Source organism: Salvelinus alpinus, chromosome 9 (genome assembly GCF_045679555.1).
Source record: "Salvelinus alpinus chromosome 9, SLU_Salpinus.1, whole genome shotgun sequence".
NCBI lineage: Eukaryota > Metazoa > Chordata > Actinopteri > Salmoniformes > Salmonidae > Salvelinus > Salvelinus alpinus.
In genome coordinates this window covers 18,963,787-18,975,909 of record NC_092094.1, presented here as the reverse complement: position 1 = coordinate 18,975,909, position 12,123 = coordinate 18,963,787, and the positions used below count along the sequence as shown (strand labels likewise).

Below are 12,123 nucleotides of genomic sequence, written 5' to 3'. Positions count from 1 at the left end.
CAGCAAGCTTAACGCCTTGCAGCCTCCATCATTGGACAACTGCGCTTGAGAACTCTAGTGGCTCTGACTGGCCCCGTGGCTGGGCTGGGGGAGAGGGCAGGGATTGGACTGGTTTGACTATACCTGGTAGAATTCAAAATGTTACAGTATTTTTTTTTTAAAGCAGAGCTTAGCATTTATCAGTCTGCTGTTCTGTGATATTCCATCATGAATCACACCTAATAATATGGCTGTAATATAATTTCAAATCCACCTGTCCTTACCTAACATGCTACATTCAAGTGTTAATGCCTGTCCTATCCTTAACTGCCCTTTAGGCCTAACTCCCTCCCACATGGCATAAATCATCTGATCTGACACATTCTGCTGCAGGTGGTGACAAAATCGTGGATGTCATTGATGTTGCCAGACAGGCAGACAGCAAAATGAAGCTTCGAGAGTTTGTCAAGTATTACTACAAACCTCATCGGCCAAAGGTGCTGAATGTGATCAGTCTGGAGTTTTCAGACACCAAGTAAGTACTGCTGATTTGATCATTGTATAATTTGGATTGACTTTAGTATTTTCTGGCTTCACTAAATATTCACCATTTATAATTAGAATATTTGTAGCTAAAAGCACTTAATACAATTGTTATAGATTACCTGCTATGATTTAGTGAATACTCCTGTGATTCAGTGACATTGTAGGACTATAATAATGTCAAAATGTATATTCCCCATGCTTGCAAGTATAGTAGTGAGAGGACATGAGCATTGCACTCCAAACAGCAGGGATGCAAATTCTTGCTGAGTTCAGAAGTACAGCGCTGGCGGCACTATTGAAGATATGCTGTCTACTACAGACAAGCAGAAGGGATCCCCTGCCCACAGGCACTTTGCTTACAGCCTATTTAGAGAGACGGAAAGGGTTGGAAAAAAATATGAGACTGAGCTTTGATCCTTCATAACTGAGCATCAATGTTCTACCAGGCTTTACAGTGGAAATGATCATTTGAAAGACTGTATTTTTTTAGAAAAGAATGTGTCTTGTCATCTGAAAAGGTGTCCTCTGGAGGAACCCCATTAGGGCCGACTGATTTAGAACCGTCAGCTCTGCCTGATTAGCAGGCAGGGGGCGATGAAGCCAATCCCCCTACGATAAGACGAGGCCTCAGACCTGTTGGTGGGTGATCTGTAAAACAGAAAGCGAAAACGGCAAAGAGGTGGGGAGAAATGCATTATTTTAAATGAATCTCATTGGTCAATACCTGGCTGATTGGTGAACAGTGATCTGAAGGTGTCGCATGACGAACGGTTTAGCCTTATTAGTGCGCAATGATGGATGTATTGAAAGATGAGTCGCGTGACAAATGACTCTGCCTTACTGGTAGAAGATCCCTAAACTCTCATTTTGTATTCTCTCAGGATGGCAGAGCTGGTGGTGGTGCCTGATATCGCTCAGAAGATGTCCTGGGTGGAGAACTACTGGCCAGATGACTCCTTCTTCCCCAAGCCCTTTGTTCAGAAGTACTGCCTGATGGGGGTGAAGGACAGCTACACAGACTTCCACATAGACTTCGGAGGCACATCCGTGTGGTACCATGTACTCTGGGTAAACTGGGGAATTGCTGTGCTCAGCATATTGTATATCTTCAGACCGCAGCGTATCCCTTTTGAAATATGTGCAACGGTTAGGCTCCAGAGTTGTTCAAGTCTGTTTGCTTTGGCTATGTAGTCTGACAGCCCAGCATGATTAACCACAAATATTCCCCTCAGATACGTTACTGTACATTTATGTTAATAATTAAAATGTTTAATCTTTGTCCTGAAGGGAGAGAAGATTTTCTACTTGATCAAGCCGACCCAGGATAATCTTGCACTATACGAGGTGTGGAGTTCGTCCCCCAATCAGAGCGAGGTGTTCTTCGGGGACAAGGTGGACCAGTGCTACAAGTGTGTGGTGCCGCAGGGAACCACCGTCCTCATCCCCACAGGTGAGGAGCGATTACGTTTCTGCAACTGTCTCCGTTCTCACCTCAGGACAAAATGTGTTCATTTTTTATAAGGAACTGTTTCAACATGCCTCATATACAGCACTATATTTCCAAAGCTCTGCTTCAGGGCATTAAAAAACACAAGAGCCATAAGGAGCCGTAGAGCTGTTTTTCTACTTGGCACTGAGCGGACCAGCTAGCCTTTGATGGTGTCTCACAGGAAGGCCTGTGTGATTTGTGTCTTCAACTGTAAATGCCGAAGGGCCTGAGTGAACCACTTTGTCACCGTGGACACCAGAACCACATGCCATCTTCCTTCCGTCAACTGTGGTTCACAGAACTTCCTCACATCATATAGTCCTCCCCACATCATATGGCAAGTCAAATAGGTGATGCTTTATTTATATACATACATACACACACACACACAGTGGCTTGCGAAAGTATTCACCCCCTTGGTATTTTTCTTATTTTGTTGCCTTACAACCTGGAATTTAAATTGATTTTGGGGGGGGGTTTCTGTCGTTTGATTTACACAACATGCCTACCACTTTGAAAATGCTAAATATTTTTAGTGAAACAAACAAGAAATAAGAAAAAAAAACTGAACTTGAGTATGCATAACTATTCACCCCCCCAAAGGCAATACTTTGTAGAGCCACCTTTTACAGCAATTACAGCTGGAAGTCTCTTGGGGTATGTCTCTATAGGCTTGGCACATCTAGCCACTGGGATTTTTGCCCATTATTCAAGGCAAAACTTCTCCAGCTCCTTCACGTTGGATGGGTTCTGCAGGTGTACAGCAATCTTTAAGTCATACCACCGATTCTCAATTGGATTGAGTTCTGTGCTTTGACTAGGCCATTCCAAGACATTTAAATGTTTCCCCTTAAACCACTTGAGTGTTGCTTTAGCAGTATGCTTAAGGTCATTGTTCTGCTGGAAGGTGACCCTCTGTCCCAGTCTCAAATCTCTGGAAGACTGAAACAGGTTTCCCTCAAGAATTTCCCTGTATTTAGCGCCATCCATCATTCCTTCAATTCTGACCAGTTTCCCAGTCCCTGTCGATGGGAAAACATCCCCACAGCATGATGCTGCCACCAGCATGCTTCACTGTGGGGATGGTGTTCTCGGGGTGATGAGAGGTGTTGGGTTTGCGCCAGACATGGCATTTTCCTTGATGGCCAAAAAGCTAAATTTTAGTCTCATCTGACCAGAGTACCTTCTATATTTTTGGGGAGTCTCCCACATGCCTTTTGGCAAACACCAAACATGTTTGCTTATTTTTTTCTTTAAGCAACGGCATTTTTCTGGACACTCTTCCGTAAAGCCCAGCTCTGTGGAGTGTACGGCTTAAAGTGGTCCTATGGACAGATACGCCAATCTCCGCTGTGGAGCTTTTGGTGTGCGGCCCTCTCATGGCCGGTTTGTTGTGGTACCATATTCTTTAAATTTTTTAATAATGGATTTAATGGTGCTCTGTGGGATGTTCAAAGTTTGGGATATTTTTTTATAACCCAATCCTGATCTGTACTTCTCCACAACTTTGTCCCTGACCTGTTTGGAGTGCTTCTTGGTCTTCATGGTGCCACTTGCTTGGTGGTGTTGCAGACTCTGGGGCTTTTCAGAACAGGTGTGTATATGTACTGAGATCAGGTGACAGATCATGTGACACTTAGATTGCACACAGGTGGACTTTATTTAACTAATTATGTGACTTCTGAAGGTAATTGGTTGCGCCAGATCTTATTTAGAGGCTTCATAGCATGCACTACTTTTCCGTTTTTTATAATTTTTTGGAACAAGTTATTTTTTCATTTCACTTCACCAATTTGGACTATTTTGTGTATGTCCATTACATGAAATCCAAATAAAAATCCATTTAAATTACAGGTTGTAATGCAACAAAATAGGAAAAATGGTGGATGAATACTTTTGCAAGGCACTGTGTATGAGATAACTGGATAATATATATATATATATATTATCCAGTTTCTCTAACCACAGGGCAGAGAAGCAGATTTCCAAATTATTTTCGTGAAACTTGTTTTTTTCACTAGAGGGAAACCACATGGCTTCCCACAAGGCTGCTTTTACCAGTTGGTGTGCTGGGGCGTGTGAAAGCTCTCTGGGCTGATGATGCTAGCAGACACTGTGAGATTACGAGTGGCTCCCTGCTGGGAGAGCTGCCCGGCCCTGGTCCATATTGGGTCACGCTCATGGTCCCTCTTCACCAACCTGTCAAATCGTTCCCACAGGCCCCCAGTACGCACACACAGACCCTCAGTATATAAACGGACACAACCAGCATTCTTTAATATGCAAACAATGTTAATCCCCATGTAAAGACATTGTTTATCAATGCCCCACTAAAGCATGACACTCATAAATAAGGTAGCCATGAGGCGGCAGGTAGCCTAGCACTTAAGAGCGTTGGGCCAGTAACTGAAAGGTCGCTGTTTCGGATCCCCGAGCCGGCAATGTGGAAAATCTGCCTTTCTGCCCTTGAGCAAGGCATTTAACCCCCAACAACTGCTCCCCGGGCGCTGACGATGTGGACGTCGATTAAGGCAGCCCCCCGCACCTCTCAGATTTAGAGGGGTTGGGTTAAATGCCGCGTATGCAACTGACTAGGTTTTCCCTTTCCCAATCTCAATGTGCATTTGGGTGGGCTTTCCAGGGTGTTTGCCAAAAAAAGCAAGGTAAGGATGTTTCACAATTTTCCACAGGGAAAAATGTAATGTGTTTCTAAGTACATAGACTAATACAACAAATATATTTCTATCTCCTGACATCGTAGATGAATGTAACTGAAAGAACAGTTCAGCTAAAGAGAATTTTAGAGTGGGGGATTGTGCCAAGAGTGTGCAAAGCTGTCATCAAGGCAAAGGATGGCTATTTGAAGAATCTCAAATATAAAATATATTTAGATTTATTTAACAAATTTTTTGGTTACTACATGATTCCATATGTGTTATTTCATAGTTTTGGTGTCTTCACTATTATTCTACAATGTAGAACATAGTAAAAATAAAGAAAAACCCTTGAATGAGTAGGTGTTCTGAAACTTTTGACCGGTAGTGTATGTTGTAACATAAACCATTTCAGACACTTTAATTATCACGGGAAACCAAAGGGCCCCTGGTAGGGAAGGTCAGTGTTGGGCTATTGATGGCTGGTATGTAGGCGACCTGCAGACAGGCAGTGGTTGAGAGAACCCCATCTGGTATCAGCCATCCATATAATCTCTTGAGCGGCTACCATCCTCTCTGCTTGGGCCACAGCAGCTCCCTGTTCATCCTCCATGACAGAGCATTTATTATGTTTAGGGTCCACCGGCACAGCACTGTCACACCTGTTTGGCTGCACTGCTGCCACATGGAAGGATATATCCTCTGGTGTAATAATACAATCCTTTCCTAAACCCTTTGTGTCTTAAACATACAGCTGGAAAACAAGAATTCCAAAATGTTCCAAATTAAATGTTTAAATGTATTGCATGCAAAGCAGGTTTCAGAGAAACTTGAAACTGGAGAGGGTGATGGATTGATTTTCAGTTGGCAGACTGTTTGCCTCGTGCTACTAGCCTTTTGATCCACATCGGTAGGTCAGCCGTTGATTTGGTCCATCCTCCTCTGTGTTCCCCAGGATGGATCCATGCTGTTCTCACCTCTCAGGATTGCATGGCGTTCGGTGGGAACTTTCTCCACAACCTCAACATAGGCATGCAGCTCAGGTGAGCACCTGAAACTGCCCCACTGGCCTATGCGTATTTTATTAACTGTCTTTATTGGTATTAACCTAAGTAATAACATTATGAAATGAATGGCCAAATACACCGCTGTTATCTTCTCTTTTTAATGGCCAGTGATGAAGTAGTGGTAGAATGTCTGTATGGTTTGACCGTGATCCCACTGGGCACAAACTAGATGAATCAATGTTGTTTCCACTTAATTTCAACAACAACAAGAAAATGTAATGAATCAATGTGAAAAACTGATTGGATTTCAGGAATGTGTGTGTGTGTGTGTATATACTGAACAAAAATATAAACACAACATGCAACAATTTCAACATCCATATAAGGAAAATATGTTGATTTTAAATACAATCATTAGGCCCTAATCTATGGATTTCAAATGACTGGGCAGGGGCGCAGCCATAGGTGGGCCTGGGAGGGCATATGCTCACCCACTTGGGAGGCCCAGCCAATCAGAATTTGTTTTTTCCCCACCCAAAGGGCTTTATTACAGACAGATACTCCTCGGTTTCATCAGCTGTCCGGGTGGCTTGTCTCAGATGATCCCGCAGATGAAGAAGCCGGCTGTGGAGGTCCTGGGCTGGCATGGTTACACGTGGTCTGCGGTTGTGAGGCTGGTTGGAAGTCCTGCCAAATTCTCTAAAACGACATAGGAGGCTGCTTATGGTAGCGAAATTAACATTCAAGTCTCTGGCAACAGCTCTGGGGAACATTCCTGCAGTCAGCATGCCAATTGCGTGCTCCCTCAAAATTGAGACATCTGTGGTATTATGTTGTGGGACAAAACTGCACATTTTAGAGTGGCCTTTTGTCCCCAGCACAAGGTGCAACTGTGTAATGATCATGCTGTTTAATCAGCTTCTTGATATGCCACACCTGTCAGGTGGATGGATTGTCATGGCAAAGGAGAAATGCTCACTAACAGGGATGTAAAGAAATTTGGGATGAGTTGGACCGCAGACCAACAAGTGCTCAGCATATGTGGGAACTCCTTCAAGACTGTTGGAAAAGCATTCCAGGTGAAGCTGGTTGAGAGAATGCCAAGAGTGTGCAAAGCTGTCATCAAGGCAAAGGGTGGCTACTTTGAAGAATCTAAAATATATTTAGATTTGTTTAACAAAAGAAATAAAAAATTTGTTTAGAAAATAGTAAAATAAAGAAAAACCCTTGAATGAGTAGGTGTGTCCAATCTTTTGACTGGTACTGTATATTCACTACATAACCAAAAGTATGTGGACATTTGCTCGTCCAACATCTCATTCCAAAATCATTGGCATTAATATGGAGGTCGTCCCCTTTGCTGCTATAACAGCCTCCACTCTTCTGGGAAGGCTTTCCACTAGATGTTGGAACATTGCTGCGGGGTCTTGCTTCCATTCACCCACGAGCAATAGTGAGGTCGGGCACTGATGTTGGGCGATTAGGCCTGGCTCGCAGTCGGTGTTCCAATTAATCCCAAAGGTGTTTGATGGGGTTGAGGTCAGGGCTCTGTGCAAGCCAGTCAAGTTCTTCTACACCGATCTCAACAAACTATTTCTGTATGGACTTCGTTTTGTGTTCCACATCGCCCCTGTGCAATCTGCAGAATTCACTGCAGTTAGATGTGTTGGTGCCACTCAGGCAGTTTAAATTATTGATTGAGGACCTCTATGCAGTTGAATGTGATTGCTTTTATTAAATATGTTTGTGTGCTGAATTATATTGTTTTATACATGTATGTTTTATTATTCTGTTTTTATTGTAATGTTATACAAGGCTAAATATATTTTTAATCTGTGTGACTCCCTGTTTTAAATAAAGGCTAAATAAAATAAATTGTCACGCTGAAACAGGAAAGGGCCTGTTACCACAAAGTTGGAAGCACAGAATCGTCTAGAATGCCGCTGTAGCATTAAGATTCCCTTCACTGTAACTGAGGGGCCTGAACCATGAGACAGCCCCAGACTATTATTCCTCCTCCACCAAACTTTACAGTTGGCACTATGCATTGGGGCAGGTAGCGTTCTCCTGGCATCCGACAAACCCAGATTCATCTGTCGGACTGCCAGATGGTGAAGCAGTCACTCCAGAGAACACGTTTCCACTGCTCCAGAGTCCAATCGCGGTGAGCTTTACACCACTCCAGCCAACGCTTGGAATTGTGCATGGTGATAGTCAGTTATGAACAAATTCTTATTTTCAATGACGGCCTAGGAACAGTGCCTTGTTCAGGGGCAGAATGACAGATTTCTACCTTGTCAGCTCGGGGATTTGATCTTGCAACCTTTCGGTTACAAGTCCAACGCTCTAACCACTAGGCTACCTGCCGTCTACCTGTGCTGCGGCTCGGCCATGGAAACCAATTTTCAAGTTACTGATGAAAAGTTATTGTGCTGACGTTGCTTTCAGAGGCAGTTTGGAACTTGGTAGTAAGTATTGCAACTGAGGACAGGCAAAAACAAAATTTTGGGCACTTCAGCACTCGCGACCCTTTTCTGTGAGCTTGTGTGTCCTACCACTTCGCAGCTGAGCCGTTGTTGCTCCTAGACATTTCCACTTTACAATAACAGCACTTACAGTTGACCGGGGCAGCTCTAGCTGGGCAGAAATTTGATGAACTGACTTGTTGAAAAGGTGTCATCCTATGACGGTGCCACGTTGAACGTCACTGCGCTCTTCAGTACGGTTCATTCTACTGCCAATGTTTGTCTATGGAGATTGCATGTCGGTGCACTCGATTTTTATACACCTGTCAGCAACGGATGTGGCTGAAATAGCCGAATCCACTCATTTGAAGGGGTGTCCACATGTAGTGTAAAATGTTAAAAAAATTCTAAACTAGACATTGAACTGACATCTGTGCCCAGTGGGATGGGTCTCTGTTAGGGTGACCACATGTTCTGGACAGTCCCATATTTTGTCCCGCGCCACGCTACCAAACAATAATTTCCCGTATTTTATCAACAAATTTAAAATGCCACTAATTTACAAAAAAAGTTTGATTTGTCCTATATTTCAGTCAGAATTCCTATTCATTTGATGTGAATCGACATTCCAACCCGCTTATGACAAGACATATAACATAGGAATGTGTTACTGGTGATGTTAAACACTTTTAAAATCGTTGTTGAGATCTGATATTCTACGCAGCGCAAGAAGAGACATAGGTCAATGTCTTATCTTCAAACAATCACGTACTTACAAATATTAATGGAGGCTACTAAACTGTCCTGTAAAATCGTCCCGCATTTGAGTATTTTAAATGTGTTCAGCCTAGGTCTCAGCCCTGTGGAGCTGTGTTTGATCTCCATTGCTGCATCCTCAACTACAGGTGTTATGAAATGGAGTGGCGGTTAAAGACTCCGGACCTCTTCAAATTCCCTTACTTTGAGGCAATCTGCTGGTACGTGGCCAATAATCTACTGGAGACTCTAAAAGGTGTGAGAAATACCACTCAGCGGAGGAGTTTGTTGCTGTTTTGGTGATGTGACTCTGCACTTTTTTTCAACATCCTTCTCATATGATTCTCAGAGTTACGAGAGGATAACTGCCAGCCCCCAGTCTACCTGACAGATGGAGTGAAAGCCTTGATTACTGCACTGAAAAACTGGCTGAAACGAGAGGTAGGATACTACAGAAAACCAGATTCTCGTTGGCAAATTGGCTTCTTTTGTCTGTGCAACATCTGACTCTATAGAATAGAACATTTGGTCACAATATCTACATTCTAATGTAATCTACATTGGGCTCCTTCAAGGCCAATGGTGGGCAGGTTGGTATGGTATGATCTGGCTGGGGAAACTGTAACCACCATCTGCAGACAAGACAGTACAAGCCCCTCATTGTCCCCCTGCTCTCTGCCTCTCCTCAGGTCACAGAGCAGGCCAGTGAGGTCCCGGACCATATCAGACCCAACCATCTGATTAAAGAACTCACAAAGGAAATCCGCTACCTGGAGGTAAAGGCCCAGTGTGGAGACAGTAAGGGGAGAGGGCCTCAGGCTGTTATGTGAGAACATAAAGGAGAATAAATTCTCAGTGACTCACAAGGACACTGAAGCTTCTTACTTGGAGCTGGTTGTAAACATTTGTGCTCATTAGGTAAAAGTTGGCTGTCCCTGAATATTTTCCTTTTTCTCTTTATAAATACCAAGTCAAAAGCACTGTTTCTTTGAAGCTGGATATTGTAGCGTTTTGGTTCTGTACTAACTAGCATCTCTTGACCACAGGAGGAGGAGGAGCAGAGTGTAGGTAGCAAGCCAGTGAAATCTCAGGGATGTGGACCGTGCCCACTGATGCGGTCGACTCTTGACAAGGCTAGACATCATGCTCGCAGGACAGCCAGACGGCTACGGCACCACCACCACCATCATCACCATGCGCCCAAGACCCCCTCCAACCTGGAGATCCTGGAGCTGCACACGCGACAGGTGCTCAAGAGGCTGGAGGTGGGACCCTTTGAGGAGGTGAGGGCATTGACACACTACCCTCCCCCATGCTGCTTGTGTAACCCATCGTTTTTTAAATTATTTTATTTAACCTTTATTTAACTAGGCAAGTCAGTTAAGAACTAATTCTTATTTACAATGACTCCATTTTTCCTGGTTTATCCATGTCTTGGAGGACGTTACCCATACACTGAGGCTAGGTTAATTATAAACTTTTGTAAAAGTAAATCTCTATGCCCTTTTCTCAGGATGTCCCGTTCAGCTCCACGGTGATGGCCAAGTTCAATAAGACGTCCATGGCGTCTGCTGCAGCGGTGGAGAGGAGCCTGGACAACAACCTCCTTCTGGTGATGTGCAACGGCAGGATTATTAGGTGAGCTGGAAGAACTCACCACCTACTCAACACCCAACACCTCCAACTGGCTTTGACGATGCTCCGCACTGCTCAACTTATTGGCTGGAGCGGTTTCATGTTACAACTCAGAGCTGCTGTTGTGCAGCCTTAACATGTTAGGACGTACCACCTGCACTATGCAATCTTTACATGTTTCAACTCATCACTTAAATAAACTTGAACCTAAATAACAGGAGGTAAGATGGCTTTCAGTGCCATATGCTGTGATTTGTTTGCCTCTAGGCTTTTTCTCCTCTTACTATTGTGTGTATGTGTGCACAGAGATGAGCGTCGTCACACAAGGGTGAAGAGTAGTCCGGTGCGGGACGGTAAGAGGACTGGCGACCACCAGAAGGAAGGGCTCCTGGTGAAGACCGAGCTCAATGACAGCAAGCTGGAACAGCAACAAGACCAAGAGAGAGAGGAGAAACCCAGCCCCCTCAGCAGTGAGTCTAACTGGTCAAGTCACCAGCTGTCAATCAACGGTTTAGGTAGGCTCATCTTTGAATGAACCAGAATTTCACGTAACATTTAGGTGCAGATATTTAATTCATCCTTCTCTTTTTCCTCCTCAGAGTTTTTCGAAAGAGTGAATTCCGATCTCAGGAAAGGAGCCGTAGTGTACTCCGACATTTCAGACTCTGAGTCCGAAGAACGTTGCTCTATGCAGGTAGCTAATCTCACTTCCTCCCCAAGGCCCTGTCTCTCCTTCACACAGAACTGTTTAAGTTATAAAGGCTGACACATCTGTGTGATTGTGCAGAAAAAGGACTCCTCGGGGGAAGATTCGGGGAGCTCCGAGGAGGAGGAAAGCGAGGATAAGGAGCATTGCAGGATGGCGCGAGGCAGTGTGAAGGACCTACACCAGGCCAGCCAGGCCCTTCACCACTTTGACAAACCACTCAAAGGGTACAGGAAGCATGGATGAATGGACCAAGTGGCATTCTTGTTCTAAGGATTCTGTATGCATCAATCCAATGCAATACAAATACAATGGGGGAAATTAGTGCATACAGTGCATGATTCATTCATTATCCAGTTGAGTTAAGAGATTCATTAAGTTGTTCCTATACTCGTTTGCAGACAACGCCCTACCTCTCCAACCACAGAAGAGGAGGCTATTGAGGGCATGCTGTCCATGGCAGGGCTGCTTTATCCTCAGCGACCAGAGGAGAGCAGCACTGCCCAGGAGCCCTGGTGGTCCAGCCTGGCTCATCAGTCCTCTGACAGTGGTACACTCCAGTCCTGAAATGCTTATAAAGTTCAAGATTTCAATTTGACTAAGCCCCTAATTCAATAAATTTCAGATAGTCAACTTTCTCTGTGTTTGTCCTGTAGGTGGAAAAGAGCCTGTGTCAGGGGATGATTCAGACAGCAACTCCACACTGAGCCTTCAGGTAATAATAATAATCAAGAGTGAATGGGTCATGCCTGCACATGCTGAGACTGACATCTCTTAAGTCTGATGTCTCTAATTTGAGACTACATCAGAATCACTCTCTGTATTTGAATTACTAATATTCCTCTTTAGGTAGCAATTTGGGATTTTGTTCAAAGAACAGCAGATC

At 44.1% G+C, this 12,123-nt stretch overlaps 1 protein-coding gene across 7 annotated transcripts in view; it reads left to right on the top strand.

Annotated features, from left to right (window-relative positions):
* The window catches only part of LOC139584451 (lysine-specific demethylase 7B-like), a 54,672-nt gene that overhangs the window by 38,631 nt on the left and 3,918 nt on the right, over positions 1-12,123 (top strand). For 4 of the 7 annotated variants that reach the window (XM_071416324.1, XM_071416327.1, XM_071416321.1 and 1 more), the window contains exons 5-18: positions 373-514; positions 1,407-1,593; positions 1,813-1,975; positions 5,624-5,711; positions 9,046-9,152; positions 9,246-9,337; positions 9,586-9,672; positions 9,943-10,179; positions 10,410-10,534; positions 10,838-11,046; positions 11,131-11,225; positions 11,319-11,464; positions 11,639-11,787; positions 11,867-11,952. In XM_071416324.1, the coding sequence (XP_071272425.1) occupies positions 373-514; positions 1,407-1,593; positions 1,813-1,975; positions 5,624-5,711; positions 9,046-9,152; positions 9,246-9,337; positions 9,586-9,672; positions 9,943-10,179; positions 10,410-10,534; positions 10,838-11,046; positions 11,131-11,225; positions 11,319-11,464; positions 11,639-11,787; positions 11,867-11,952 (1,913 nt within the window). The remainder of the gene's footprint in view (positions 1-372; positions 515-1,406; positions 1,594-1,812; positions 1,976-5,623; positions 5,712-9,045; positions 9,153-9,245; positions 9,338-9,585; positions 9,673-9,942; positions 10,180-10,409; positions 10,535-10,837; positions 11,047-11,130; positions 11,226-11,318; positions 11,465-11,638; positions 11,788-11,866; positions 11,953-12,123) is intronic. The other 3 variants (XM_071416326.1, XM_071416322.1, XM_071416325.1) reach the window with 2 other exon arrangements.